This window comes from Vespa crabro, chromosome 1 (genome assembly GCF_910589235.1).
Source record: "Vespa crabro chromosome 1, iyVesCrab1.2, whole genome shotgun sequence".
Lineage (NCBI taxonomy): Eukaryota > Metazoa > Arthropoda > Insecta > Hymenoptera > Vespidae > Vespa > Vespa crabro.
This window is the reverse complement of record NC_060955.1, coordinates 22,569,672-22,584,671: the sequence shown is the minus strand read 5'-3', so window position 1 is coordinate 22,584,671 and position 15,000 is coordinate 22,569,672. Positions and strand designations below refer to the sequence as shown.

Genomic DNA, 15,000 nt, shown 5'->3' with positions numbered 1-15,000 from the left:
AAAGGAGAATGGACGAGACATTAGAAAGGCTGAACAATGTTTTTTTTTTTTTTTTGTTAAAAATCTTTGTTTATAAATTAATAAATAATTAAAATGATCTCTCTCTCTGTCTCTTTCTCACTCATTCATTCATTCACTCACTCACTCACTCACTCTCTCTCTCTCTGTTTTCTATTTATTCTATATATCTATCTATCAATCTATCTTTCAATCAATCTTATCTATCTCTCTCTCTCTCTCTCTTTGTCTCTCCCTCTTTTTTTTATCCATTTATTTATTCATCTCTTTCTGTTCACGCGCCAAACGTAAATAAGTCATCAATTTAACGATGCAATCCACGTCAACGTTTCAAAGTGTCACTTCAATTAAATCCGTTAATCATTATAGATCATCGTCTAATCGAGCGTTCACATCACCATGTGGAACTATTATTTCTCATCAGAAAGAGAGATATTGTCGATTAAAAAACGTTCTGAAACAATTTATTTTTTACAAATATATATATATATATATATATATATATAACTATAATTTTTTTTTTTTTTTTTTTTTCATTTCAGGTATCCCGAATTTACAAGGATCGATCTATTGGAAATCCTGTTAGCATATTCGTTACAAAGATCACACACGCTGACATAGTATTTGGTAAAGGTTACGATGAAAATTACGAGATAACTGCTATAGATATGTTGAATCAATTTTGTCGTTGGCAAAAAATCAACAATCCTGATAAACCATCACCGGAACATCACGACGTGGCCCTGCTTCTTACCAGGTTTGTTAAAATATAGAAAAATGAGAAAGGAGTGTAGTGGTTAGTAGGATTTTAAATATCTAAACTAAATTTTCAAAACCTATTACTCTTTTTTTTTTTTTCTTTTTCTTTTTTTTCTTTTTTTTTTTTGTGAAATTCTGAATTATAATACTACAAGTCTTAGGAAGTTTCAACTCACCCTGTATTAATATGAATTTATGACGAACATTATAACAATATTAAGCTATATATATGTATATATATTTTTTTTTTTTTTTTTTTTTAGACAGAACCTATGCCTTAATCCTGGTGGAAAACGTTGCGATACACTTGGACTTGCCGAGTTAGGCAAAATGTGTTCTCCAGATGCGTCCTGTGCAATAGTACAGGACAATGGTTTGGCCGCAGCGTTTACTATTGCACACGAGATTGGCCATGTGTAAGTGAAACACACACACATATATACACAGACAAACAAACAAACAAACAAACAAACAGACAAACAGACAGACAGACAGACAGACATATACACGCATCATTGTCATCCATCATCTTTTTCTTCTTCTTCTTCTTCTTCTTCTTTTCCACAATAATGAAGTACAACGATAACAACGTGCGTGTGTGTTTGTGTAAAAAAAAAAAAAAAATAAAAAAAAAGAAAAAAAAAGAAAAAACAGGGAAAAATGATCGTCTTCAATTTTTTTGCTTTGTCTTTTTTAGTTTGAACATGCCGCACGACAACGATTCGAAATGCGATGAATTTCGAAATCATTCGAGGATACATAACGTCATGTTTAGGATGTTGGACGACGAGACCTTCCCTTGGGAATGGTCTAAATGTTCTCGCCATTATGTTACAGAATTTCTCGAGTAAGTATAAAAAAAAAAGAAAAGGAAAAAAAAAAAAGAATCATCGGTCAAGTGCAAAATCAAATAAACTACAAAATATCAATGAAGATCTGTCTCTATCTGTTTCTGTTTCAATATACTTGAGGATCACCGTATATATAATAATAATAATAATAATAATCAACGAAAACGTTTACCACCACCACCACCACCACCAACACCATCACCGCCACCACTATCATCATCACTACCACCTCCACACCCCCCCGCCTATCGGCCCCATTTTTAAAAAGTTCAATTTCTATCTTGGAATGGCGCGCAACAGTCATGATGACTCATTTATCGCTTAACTCAATAAGGAGACACGCTTTCTTGTTCCCTTATATTCGAGGATTAAATAAAAACTGAGGGAATGATTTGTCTCTGCCAAAGATAATAATAATGATAATAATAATAATAATAATAATGGTAGTAATAGTAGTAACAATGAATCGACTCAATTTCAAAAACTGTTGTAGTAATACTGACATCGTTCCATTTAAATTGACCTAAGTAGTTTATTACTATCACATTCAATCTAAATTGTTTGAGTCAAATCATACTTAAATATATTTCCATATAAATATCTACTTGATATATATATATATATATATATATATATATATATATATATATATCAAGTTGGTGATTATGGAAGTTGGAGATATATATATATATATATATATATATATATATATATATATATCAAGTTGATGATTATGATAATGGATTAAATTCAAATCATTTGAGATATTAAATAACGTACACTTTATATTTTATCTCTTGCGTTATTCTTCAAATTTGTAAAATTATTTAAAATGGCTAATTCAATTGATATATATATATATATATATATATATATATATATATATATATATGTATTCTACAATTAAATAATTAATGGATAAAAATAGTACATCTTCAAATTAATGAACAAAATCAGATATTCCTTTACGTGTCGTTTCATTTTCTTTTTCTTTCGATTTCTTTTTTTTTCCTCCCTTTCCTCCAATTTTTTTCTTTTCTTCCTTACAATTAACAAAGAGACAACACGCTTAAGAGGATATAAGTGAGATAACGTTACAATAATTTTGATAGAAAAGAAAAGAAAAAAAAAGGAAAAAAAAAAAAGAAAAAAATAAAAACAGAAAAAAAAGAGAAAAAAATGAAAAATCTTCTTCGACATGTCGATTTCGTTAAAACGGAAAACGCACGCGGATTCGCGTAGAGAAGAAAGGTTTGAATGGATTCAGTTCGGTCGCGCGCTGCGAAGTGAGCCAGCGTTACAAGTTTTTCTCTCTCCCGAGAAGGAGGAGGAGAAGAAGGAGGAGGAGAAGAAGGAGGAGAAGGAGGTGGAGAAGGAGGAGGAGGAAGAAGAAGAAGAAGAAGATGAAGAAGAAGAAGAAGAAGAAGAAGAAGTAGGAGAAGGAGAAGAGAAGAGGAGCTTCTCGTTGCTTCTCCCCGCTTAGGAATCCGGTTTCGCGAGATTCTAACCGAAGACATATTCCGTCGTGCACACGGGGTGTTGTTGTTTGTTACGTTCATTACCAAAATAAGAAAAAGATAAGAGAGAGGAAAAAAATTTTATAAACTTTCGGCGTCTTACAAGAGACAATATCATTCGATCCCTTAACGATCCACATCGTATCTACATTTATCCGACGAATTTATTGAACATTTTCTTTTTTTCTTTTCCTCTTTTTTTTTTTTTTTTTTTTATTTATTCATTTATTTATTTTATTTTATATTTTTTTGAATTATCAGGAAATAATAATATCGGTCGAAATAATAACATAAATAAAAGTTTTGTCTTACGTTAATCCCCAATTGAATTATCTTTCAGAACGGATCGTGCCAATTGCCTTTTGGATGAGCCCAGCAAGAGCATACAAAAGCCGGATGCCGCACGACTCCCGGGAATCGATTATTCTCAGAACAAACAATGCGAACTGGTCTTCGGTCCAGGATCGAAGATTTGCCATGACATGGTGAGTAATGGTAAGTCGCAAACGTTCCTTCGAACGACTACAGAATAAGGAGCACTATTAATTTAATTAACAGTTGTTTGTCCTATCTATTCCACCACCACCATCATCAACACCACCACCATCATCATCATCATCATCATCATCATCATCATCATTATCATCATCATAGTTAACACTGTTACCACCATTCCTAACAATCCTTCCTTCCTCTCCTATCTCCCCCCTCCCTTGTCCCGAAAAAAGCAAACAAACAAATAAACAAAAAAAAAAAAAAAGAAAAAGAGAGAAAGAGAGGAAAAAAAACTTCCGAATGACAGATACTTAATTGATTTTGATATAACGTGAAAAGTAAATGAAACAATTGGTCGATTACCGGCCAGTCAGTGTGCAGGACACTATGGTGTACCGCTCCAAGGTGGGGAGGTAAGTGCCGTACAGAATATACACCATGGGCCGATGGTACGAGCTGTGGTGAAGGGAAATGGTGTCAACGTGGCGAATGCGTATCCAAAAAGGATTTAAATCCAGTTAACGGAGAGTGGAGTGATTGGGGCCCTTATGGGAAATGTTCACGCACCTGCGGTGGTGGCATTAGGAAGAGATATCGCGAATGCGATAATCCACCACCACAAAATGGTGGAAATTATTGCATCGGTGAGCAAGTCAATTACGAGAGCTGCGGTACCGAGGAATGTCCACCTGATAGTCGAGATTTTAGGTATGTTAAAATGAACAAAGAGAAAGAAATATAAATGTTATTCTTAGGATTATTATCGGCTTATATGAATGAGATCTAACGTAATTATTTTATTTTTATTTTTATTGACGAGATATAATAAAACGTTATCGTAAATTTTTCTCAGGGAACAACAGTGTCAAGAATACAATAACAATAATCTCAACATACAGGGTCTAGCGAGGGACGTAAAATGGCATGCGAAATATACTCGAAGTAAGTCACATTCAAAATTCATAAAAAAATATATATATATATACATATATATATATATATATATATATATATATATATATATATATAAAATTGCAGAAAATAATTAAGTATATAACGCAGCATGATAATAGCATTAACCAAACTCTTATTGTTCTAACATCGAATTATCGAGAATCGATTCGAGCTTGAAACATATTCAATATAATTTGAAGATATTATATAGACACGAACGTTTTTCTTCGATCGGAAGGAACAAACGATCGTATCCAATGAAGACGCTCTGAATTAAAAAAAAAAAAAAAAAAAAAAAAAAGAAAGAAAGAAAAATCAAACAACTAAAAATGTCATTCCTTGAAGAAGGGGAGCAACAGATGAAGGGGATGATTGCGATGGTTGCGATGATAGTTTATTATTAATAGGATTCATCGAATGTTGATTTAAATATTATATCACATCGTAATCAAATGTTTCTAATCGTTCGCTTTTGCATTGCATGGCTGGTTGGTTGGTAATAATATCGTTCGACGTTTTATACCATTGAAAATATATAATGTCGTTATTATTACGTTATTACAGTACAACCGGAAGATCGTTGCAAGTTGTATTGCCAAGTAGAGACCAATCAGTATTACATGCTTCGCGACAAAGTGATCGACGGTACGCCCTGCGGACCCGACACCTTTCATCTCTGCGTAAACGGTCGTTGTAAACCCGCAGGATGCGATAACGTTTTAAATTCGACAGCAGAACTCGACACCTGTGGGGTATGCCGTGGTGACAATTCAACCTGCCAAAGAATAAATGGTTCTTACAATGTAACCGCATACGGTTATAACAGAGTTACTAAGATACCAGCTGGTAGTAGCAATATCGATATAAGACAACACGGATGGTTCGAATTTCATTATGACAATAATTATCTCGGTAAGTATTATTATTTTATTAATAATTTGTCTTAATTAATATCCCATTGAAATTGTTGAATTGGAAGATTCACGGTTTAAAAAAAAAAAAAATATATATATATATATATATTCCGATCGATTTTTAATCCTTCCGTTTTGCACGTGTGATGAACTCGAGGCACTTCGAACGAACAGCCGTCGTTTGTACGGAATGAATAATTTGAATTGTAAAAAAAAAAAAAAAAAAAAAAAAAAAAAATTCGTGAATCATGGAACGCGCGAATTGTTTTAATTCGGCACAAAATTTGATCCGAGATGTTCTACATCCCACATGCGCAATTAGGATTAAAGTACGAATTAATTTTCAACATTGTATTAAAAAATATGGCCGTTCAAAAGATCTATCGAATGTTTTTTTGTTACTATTGGATAATGTCCTAAATTAAGATAAACCGGGTATCATCCTCTTTTCAATATGAATCAGCTAATTTGGGATTTTTTTTTTCTTATTTTTTTTTTTTTTTCTTTTTCTTTTTCTTTTTTATGTGGAAACGTTACCGACCTCCCTTTAATGATATGGGAAATGATAAAATATATGAATTAAATATGTTCGTAGCTTTACGCCTTGGAGAAAATGGGAAGTATATATTAAATGGAAATTTCGTGATAATGCATCAAAAAGTTGTTGTATTTCCTGGAGTTACGATAGAATACAGTGGACCAAAGTCGATCGTCGAGAGATTGAATAGTTCACGACCGATTAGTACAGATTTGATTTTAGAAGTAAGTAATATTTCCTCAAAACGTTAAAATGATATTAAAAATAATGCTGATGATAATGATGATGATGATGATGATGATGCTGCTGTTGCTGTTGTTACTGGTGCTGCTGCTGCTGCTGCTGCTGCTGATGATGATGATGATGATGATGATGATCTAATCTTAAATATATGGATATACCAATTCTCATAGAAGAATTAAAATAATTAAATGAAACGTTTGTATTATTTATTTTAGGTATTATCAGTAGGAATGTTGCATCCACCTCAGATAACTTACGAGTATACTGTACCGAAAAAAATATTGAACAGTTATAAATGGGTATTGCGCGATTGGTCCCAATGTAATCGTATGTGTCAAGGTACAAAATATCGTAAAGCCGAATGTAGAAGTACGAAGCACGAGGATGTCGTCACTGACGATTATTGTCCTATAGAGGATAAGCCAAGGGAAGAAAGTCAAATGTGTAATGGACATTGTATGTTACAGTAAGTTTTTTTTGTTTTTTTTGTTTTTTTTTGTTTTTTTTTTCGTCATAATTCTATAAAAAAGAATTAAAGAGACAGACAGATAGAAAGACAAATATAGATAGAGAGAAAAAGAGAGTCTCTGACAATGGATTCTAAGGTGATATAAAAATTTGAAAACAAAAACAAATATATTACTTTCAGATGGCAAATCACGTCTGAATCGGAATGTTCGAGTCATTGTGGTCCAGGAACTCGTACAATTACGTCACGATGCGTACAAATACTTTTGTATTCGAATCGTTCATTACGTTCATTACCTGTACACCTGTGTTCTCATTTGGAAAGACCTAACGAATTGGAACCATGCGAAGGACCTTGTAATGATGTTCATTGGAAATACAGTGAATGGGGAACGTGCAGCGTCACATGTGGAGGTGGTATTCAATATAGAATGGCAACCTGCGTTGATTCGAACGATAGACAAGTATCGGACGATACTTGTGCAGGTCAAAAGGCACGATTAAAAAATATCTGCGGACAAGAGGCTTGTCCAAAATGGGCATTCGGTGAATGGAGCAAAGTAAGATTTAGACAAACGGAATTTTTTGTTTTAATAATTATATAAATATTAACCCTTAACGTCGTATATATTATTTCATACGATATAAAGGTCATATTTATGATAGTGCTCGGTGACCTGTGGCATTGGAGAACGTCATAGGGCTTACTGGTGTCACGTTGAAAATCGTATCGTACCTCATAGCAATTGCAACGGGACTTTCCAATTGTCGGTTAAGGAAATATGCGACGCTGGTCCTTGTTACTCTTGGCAAACTACCAATTGGAGTCCGGTAAATTATTTTTCTTTTATTACAATAACATTAACAATATTTTTCTATGAATATACGGGATAAAAGTTCTTTCTATATTAGAGATAAACAAATGCACGTTATTGATACTAACAAGTGATTTCAGGTAATTAAGTTTTTTAAATTTGAATATCGTTTGTCAGCCAATACCTGGAGTTCATTTTTTTTTTTTTCATCTGTCGTTTGCATAACACGAGAATATTCATTTTGTTTATCTCTACTAAGACTAACTGTATTAGCTGATATATAATGTCTTGAAAAAAAAAAAAAAAATAAAATAATAATTAATTTTTAAAATCGTGTTTAAGAATGATTTTGATCATTCCTGGATCCTGTAATAATAAATCATTAACATTTGACTATGTTTGACATATTTGTTTAGTGTTCGGTAACCTGTGGAGAAGGAATACAAACGAGAAATGTTGTTTGTAAAGGTACAGATGGTTCGACCAATGATAAATGTTTGTCATCGAATAAACCAGAAGATCAAACTTCCTGTGTATTAAAACCTTGTCTTACAGGGGTAAAATTGATTCACTTTCTCATATATATATATATATATATATATATATATATATATATATATATATATATATATATATATATGTATACACCATGTATCAAATATTCTAAAAAATTAAATCAATTTAATCGCCAATATGTTTCTACAGACAAATCCAATTATATATTCTAATCCACCGCATGAAGAATCCTATCCTCAGGACAATGAGATTGATAGCAATGGTATTACTTTTCGTTCAGTTTATCAATGGATTACTGGACCCTATGGAAAGGTTTGTATTCTACTTTGAATAATAATAACTATAACAATTATAATAAACAAATATATATATATATATATATATATATATATCTTTTGTAATTGTTATTGCAATTAATTATATATATATTTATGTCTTTTTATTTTAAATAAAGTGTTCGAAACCATGCAATGGTGGGATCATGACAAGGCTAGTAAAATGTGTATCGACTGAGACAAATGCATATGTTCATGAAAATTATTGCAATTCTAATGAACAACCAATCAACATGATGACCTGTAATAGTCATCCATGTGCTATCTGGAACAATGGGGATTGGAGCGAGGTATGTAAATCTAATAAAAGTTTCATTGCTAAATATTCTATCACCATATATATATATATATATATATATATATATATATATATATATGTGTGTGTAATTTAGTAGAAAATATCTTTTCTCTGATGAATATAATTGATTATCTACGAATTTGTGTATACACAGTGCAGCGTTACATGTGGCAATGGAATTCAACGTCGACAAGTACGATGTCAAAGTACATGGGGTGAAGTTTTACCGGACAAGGAATGTTCGAGTAATGAGAAGCCTAAAGTCTCCAAGGATTGTCGTAAATCTTGTCTTACGAATAACAATCAGAAGAATCAGAATAATTATCATTTCGAAGCTAACATCGTTCGTAAATGGAAGATATCCAATTGGACTACCGTAAGTAATCAATGTCATTTTATACTGGACCGCATTTATACTTTTGAAGACCCTAGGCGCAAACATTATATTATGAGACCTCAAAAGAACAAATGTTTATTTCTATTAATCAAATATATATTAACATTTTGTATTTTTTTTTTTTTTTTTTTTTTTTTTTTTCTATTTGTCTTTCTTTTCTCTCTTTTCGTGTATTATTCTTTTTTATAAAGAGTAAAGTTTGAAAATGTGATCCTATAAAGAATGAGGCCTTTTTGGCTTGCGCCTAAATGGGCCTTATGATAAATGCGGCCTTGGTCCTGATCGACTGAAATTCTAGCAAACAAAAGTAAAAGAAAAATTAATCCTAATATTTTGATATAATATCTGAAAGCGATTACTTCCATTTTATAAAATAATCATTTGTGAGAAAGATTGATCTTAAAGTATTTAAATATTATTTTTGTATTTTTGTATTTTTCAACGATTCTCAACAATTCAAAATACCGAGTCTCTAATAAAATTAATATCTTATGATGTAAAGTAATGTGTCTCAGTGATCTTTCTCACAAATCTTAAAAATAATTAACGTTGTTATTTATTATTTATTCATTATAGATGTCATTTATTATTTTTCAATCGATCGTACGAAATCGTTTCCATTATATAATTTATTACTACTACTACTACTACAGGTCAAAAGACATCTTTGCAATGTATAAAAATGAATGTCGATGTTGTAAGTTGTTTTCAATTAAAACTGTGGCTTCAGTTAAAACTCTGGACGATAATTAACTATATTTGATAATAAAAATATATAATAATAATAATAATAATAATAATAATAATAATAATAATAATAATAATAATAATAATAAATGCATCCGCGTTGTTATGCTGCATTGTTTCAACGAGCCTCGTATGACGTGTGCCATATATTATCCATCATACGTACTTCCTTTTTTCTTTATTTAAAGAAAAACTCGAATTTCAATAATCAAAAGAACGTACAAATTAGATTAGACGTTAGAAGAAAAGAAAACAAAACAAAACAAAACAAAACAAAACAAAACAAAACAAAACAAAACAAAATAAAACAAAAGAATAGAAAAGAAATGAAATGGAAAAAAAAAAAAAAGATCAGAAAAGAAAAGAAAAGAAAAGAAAAAAAAAAAAAAGAAAATAAAAGAAAAAGACAAAGAAAAAGACATTGTGAAGAAGATCAGTGAGATTATAAGGGATGGCCAAGAAATATAAATATTTTACAGTGTACAAAATCATGCGGCGGTGGAATAAAAAGACGAAGAGTGGAATGCATGATGAGCAGAGGAAAGGACGGACCAGAAGTACCAGTGAACGACGAGCAATGCACTAAACTAGCTGGCCTAGAAAAGCCAAGATCTCAGAGACAGTGTCAACGTATTCCATGCGATTATTCTTGGCAAGAGGGCACCTGGTCGGAGGTATATCCTCCTCCTTCCTACCTCACAAACCACCATCTCTTTTTAAGTTTCCCCCTCGATTAAATCTACCATTTATCATTTATCGTCAGAATTTTCTCATTCTTTATTCTCTTTATTTCTTACTTTATTTCTTACTCTCTCTCTTTTTTTTCCTCTCTCTCTCTCTCTCTCTCTCTCTCTTTTTTTCTTTTTTCTTTCTTTTTCATTTTTTCTTCTTTTTCTTTTTTCTTCCACGACGATATTTTCATATATAAGAATATTATATTAAAGACTTTTGACGATCGTGCACAATTTCTAAATTCCATGACATATATGTCATCTCTTTTTCGAAATGACTCAAAATATCATAATAAAGGATCGATCTATCAATCTTTTTATTATCCATTAGCATGTCATTAAATCAGGATATTGTTTTGATATCAGAGATTCTCAAAGTATGGGACGTGACACCATCGATTCAGACTCTTGTTAAATATCAAAATGTGAGAGTAGAATTTTGTATATACATTAAGGAAAATTAATTAATTAATTAATTAATTAATTAATTAATTAATTAATTAGGAGCAACGGATCATGAAAAAGTTATTGTTTTTGATAATGAATAGGTCTCGGCCCATAAAAAATTTGGGAAACCCTGTTGTTCAGTTGATCATTTTCATTGATGATTATTTAACGTTTCTCTATACGTGAATAGAACGATGCATGATGGACAAGCTGATATTTATATTCTGGAACGTTGAATTAACATCTGATATTGGGATGTTAACGATTGTTCAATTTACATAAGATATACAAATTATTATCAGGATTATTATTTGGTTCACATATTTGTATTTTTTATTTATTTATTTATTTATTTATTTACATCATTTCATACCTTATTTCATATTTCTTCATCATATATACTGACAAAAATCGCTGGTATCTCAATGCATGAAGTGTTAAATTACTATCTCTATAAAAAAAACAATATTAATATTTGATTATCTTTATTTTCATTCATGTAAGAAAACATGATTGTTAAGAAACAAAATACAAAATATATATATATATATATGTGTATATATATGTGTATATATATATATACATACACACACATACACACATACGTTCCTCTAATTTATCAATAAAAATATTACCATGTAATCAGATTTTAATTATAATCTATATCAACGATACATATGTGATCTTAATGAGAGCAAGATAATACTATGATTGTTTATTTTGGGTTGTTTTGTAGCATGAGCATGCGAGAATTTGTTATGTCATTGTGTTCTATGCTTATATGTTATATGTGTGTGCGAATAATGAACATTTGTAATAGAATAAAAATAATGATAATTCGTATGAATCGGTTATATTATGAAAATGATCTACGACCAAATCATCATTTTAAATATTAATAGATACGCATACTTTTTCAAAGAGTAAATTATATTTACTTTCTCCTTTTTTTTTGTTTCTTCTTTTTTTTTTTTTTTTTTGTTTTGTTTGGTTTTGTTTCTATTTTTATTTAATTATAGAAATTTTTTAATAATTCAAACGAACTAATGAAATATCTTAAAACATCACAATTAGAAAATTATATGACAATAGAAATCATTTTCATAGATCACCGATTGACGTGTATCATAAAATTCATAACAATAATTTTATTATAATATTTGTCATAATTAATAATAATATATTATTTTTTATATATTTTCCAAGTGTTCAGCAGAATGTGGCAATGGCGTGCAACGACGTAACGTAACGTGTCATCGAGTTAATCATTATGGTTGGACAGATCCAACAACGACCGAAGGTTGTCCGATGAATAAGAAACCTGAAACCGAACGAATGTGTAAATTACGTGAATGTAATGATAAATTTTATTGGAAAATTAGCAGTTGGAAGAAAGTACGTAGTAATGTTTTCTTGTTTATTTATACAAATTATTACAACTTTACACAACAAGTCCTCTCTTTCCATATATATATATATTTATCATTAAGTATAAATAATTGTTATAGCTTAATAAATATCATTGATTGATAAGTAGAAAAAAAAGAGAAAATAATAATAATAATAATAATAATAATAATAATAATAGTAATAATTGTTTATAATTAATTAGACAATTTGAATATAATTACAGTGCGATCAATCATGCGGACGTAAGGGTAGACAAGAACGTAAAGTATTCTGTGTTAACAAAGCCGGTAGAACTGTATCGAAATCAAAATGTCCCGAGGATTTTAGACCAAAAAAGAGACGCAGGTGTAATCAACGAAAATGTAGCCCATTAACTTGTCTCGAGGCAAGGAAACGTTTCTCAACTACCAAGGACGGAGAGTATCCTCTTAATATAGGTGGAAAAACAATGTCGATTTATTGTCACGAAATGTCGACTTTCAAGCCACGAGAATATTTAACATTAACGGCTGGGGATCAAGAAAATTATGCTGAAATATATGATAAGAGGTATTATAAGCAAATATATATATATATATATATATATATATATATATATATATATATATTTACATGTATTTAAAAAAGTTTTTTAATGATTTTATAAATCAATTATTTTTCTTTAATAATTTTTATTATTTCACATTGTTAAATTGTTTAGATTGTAAGAAAGAAAAAAGAAGCGGGGGGAGGGAATAGCTTAAAGAAATGTCTAATTTTAAAAGAAACGAAAATCAATCTAAATAATTAATTTAAAAAAGATAAAAAAGTAAATAATTGATTTTTAAAATCTCCTAGGAAGTTCTTTAATTAATACACTTTGTTCATAACAAATTGTTAAAATCAAAGTATAAAGCTTTTTAAGGGAGATAATGCTAACTAAAGATCTGTTTAATTTAAAAAAAAAAAAAAAAAAAAATAATAATAATAATAATAATAATATATAGGCTAAAGGATCCAGAAACGTGTCCTTTCAATGGAGAAAGAAACGACAGCTGTAAATGTTTCGCCAATGATGGAACAATATCGGGTATAACAATGTTCAAAAGAGTACGTTTGGATCCTATCAAATTATATATTATAGGTAAACTAATTTTTAATTAATAGTAAATGCGATAGAGAGAGAGAGAGAGAGAGAGAGAGAGAGAGAGAGAGAGAGAGAAAGAAATAAAGAATTATATATATATATATATTTTTTTTTGTTAAATCAATTTATAGCTGACGATTATACGTTCTCTCAAACGAAAGGATTGCATCGTGTAGAATTTGGTAAAGCCGGAGATTGCTATAGTACTCAAAATTGTCCGCAAGGTCGTTTCAGCATTAACTTAAGTGGCACACACTTGAGTTTGTCTAAAGAAGTTACATGGACTATGTCAACGTCTAGAACGTTTTACTCGATCAATAGAATAGTAAGTATAATTTAGGGATGATAATACAATTCTTCATTTATAAATTTCTTTCAAGTGTTAGAAAGGATGTTAGGAGTAAAATTGTAAAGTTCTTTTTTCTTCTTTTCTTTTGTTTTTTTTTTTTCACTCTATTCATATTTTCTTATCTTCTTTTCATATCTTTTTATTTTTTGTAAGGATTTGAAAAAAACAAAAAAGAAAAAGAAAAAGAAAAAGAGTTAAGAATAAAGATATAAATTCATTATTTTTTTTCTTTTTTTCTTTTTTTTTATCGTTTACAATCCAAATGTGAAGAAAATCAAATGAAATTAATTGTTTCAGAATGATCAACAAGTTGTTGGTAAATGCGGTGGTTATTGTGGATTTTGTGTACCGAAGATGGGCTTGAAATTAGACGTTTTACCTCCTTAGCTAGTAAAACACTTGGTTTGATTACTTGATACAGGTTTGTATTTTAATTTTATATATATATATATATCAATGTCAAAAACATACTCAAAAAAGAAATAAAATAAAATAAAATAATTTATTATATATTAATAAATTATTTTTATTAATATATTAAATTATATATTATATTAATTAAATTTATTAATATATATATATATATATATATATATATATATATATTAATAAATTTAATAAATATTTTTTATATTTTTTATATATATTTATTATTATACAATATATAATATATAATAATAAATAAAATTTGAAGTAGAAATTAAATATTAAATAATTTTATTAAACACATACATATAAATAACAGATGTACCTATATATATATATATGTATGTATGTACATGTATATATCTTTTACAGTTTCAAGGAAAAACTGGAGAGATTTCAAAAAGTCTTCCAAAATGGAGAAGTGCCTCTGAAAAAGAATAATTGGGCATATCATTTGACCAAGAGTTGCCTGAGAATGATTATTTCTTCTTATCGCCCTATTTTTTTTTTTTTTTTTTTAATATAATTTTTCTTTTTTTTTTGACCTTTTTCATTGGCTAACACGCATTTTGATGAAAATCCAGCAACAAAAGGGTGAAAGAAGAATAATTGAGAAGACTTACGTCACAAAAGAAAATAAAACAAA

The 15,000-nt window shown here is 29.6% G+C and overlaps 1 protein-coding gene across 5 annotated transcripts in view; it reads left to right on the top strand.

The window, feature by feature from the left end:
- Nucleotides 1-15,000, top strand: part of LOC124425014 (A disintegrin and metalloproteinase with thrombospondin motifs 9) — a 123,655-nt gene that overhangs the window by 108,200 nt on the left and 455 nt on the right. For 3 of the 5 annotated variants that reach the window (XM_046964800.1, XM_046965066.1, XM_046965155.1), the window contains 22 exons: nucleotides 561-775; nucleotides 1,041-1,193; nucleotides 1,475-1,624; nucleotides 3,486-3,640; nucleotides 4,015-4,348; nucleotides 4,494-4,582; nucleotides 5,159-5,506; nucleotides 6,104-6,270; nucleotides 6,505-6,755; nucleotides 6,939-7,317; nucleotides 7,424-7,588; nucleotides 7,989-8,129; nucleotides 8,278-8,400; nucleotides 8,543-8,713; nucleotides 8,876-9,097; nucleotides 10,345-10,539; nucleotides 12,250-12,438; nucleotides 12,677-13,002; nucleotides 13,440-13,576; nucleotides 13,711-13,904; nucleotides 14,226-14,349; nucleotides 14,727-15,000. The exon at nucleotides 14,727-15,000 is cut by the window's right edge and continues 455 nt beyond it. In XM_046964800.1, coding sequence (XP_046820756.1) covers nucleotides 561-775; nucleotides 1,041-1,193; nucleotides 1,475-1,624; nucleotides 3,486-3,640; nucleotides 4,015-4,348; nucleotides 4,494-4,582; nucleotides 5,159-5,506; nucleotides 6,104-6,270; nucleotides 6,505-6,755; nucleotides 6,939-7,317; nucleotides 7,424-7,588; nucleotides 7,989-8,129; nucleotides 8,278-8,400; nucleotides 8,543-8,713; nucleotides 8,876-9,097; nucleotides 10,345-10,539; nucleotides 12,250-12,438; nucleotides 12,677-13,002; nucleotides 13,440-13,576; nucleotides 13,711-13,904; nucleotides 14,226-14,315 — 4,194 coding nt within the window. In that variant the 3' untranslated portion in view covers nucleotides 14,316-14,349; nucleotides 14,727-15,000. Of the gene's footprint in view, nucleotides 1-560; nucleotides 776-1,040; nucleotides 1,194-1,474; nucleotides 1,625-3,485; nucleotides 3,641-4,010; nucleotides 4,349-4,493; nucleotides 4,583-5,158; nucleotides 5,507-6,103; nucleotides 6,271-6,504; nucleotides 6,756-6,938; nucleotides 7,318-7,423; nucleotides 7,589-7,988; nucleotides 8,130-8,277; nucleotides 8,401-8,542; nucleotides 8,714-8,875; nucleotides 9,098-10,344; nucleotides 10,540-12,249; nucleotides 12,439-12,676; nucleotides 13,003-13,439; nucleotides 13,577-13,710; nucleotides 13,905-14,225; nucleotides 14,350-14,726 lie in introns of all 5 variants that reach the window. The other 2 variants (XM_046964888.1, XM_046964979.1) reach the window with 2 other exon arrangements.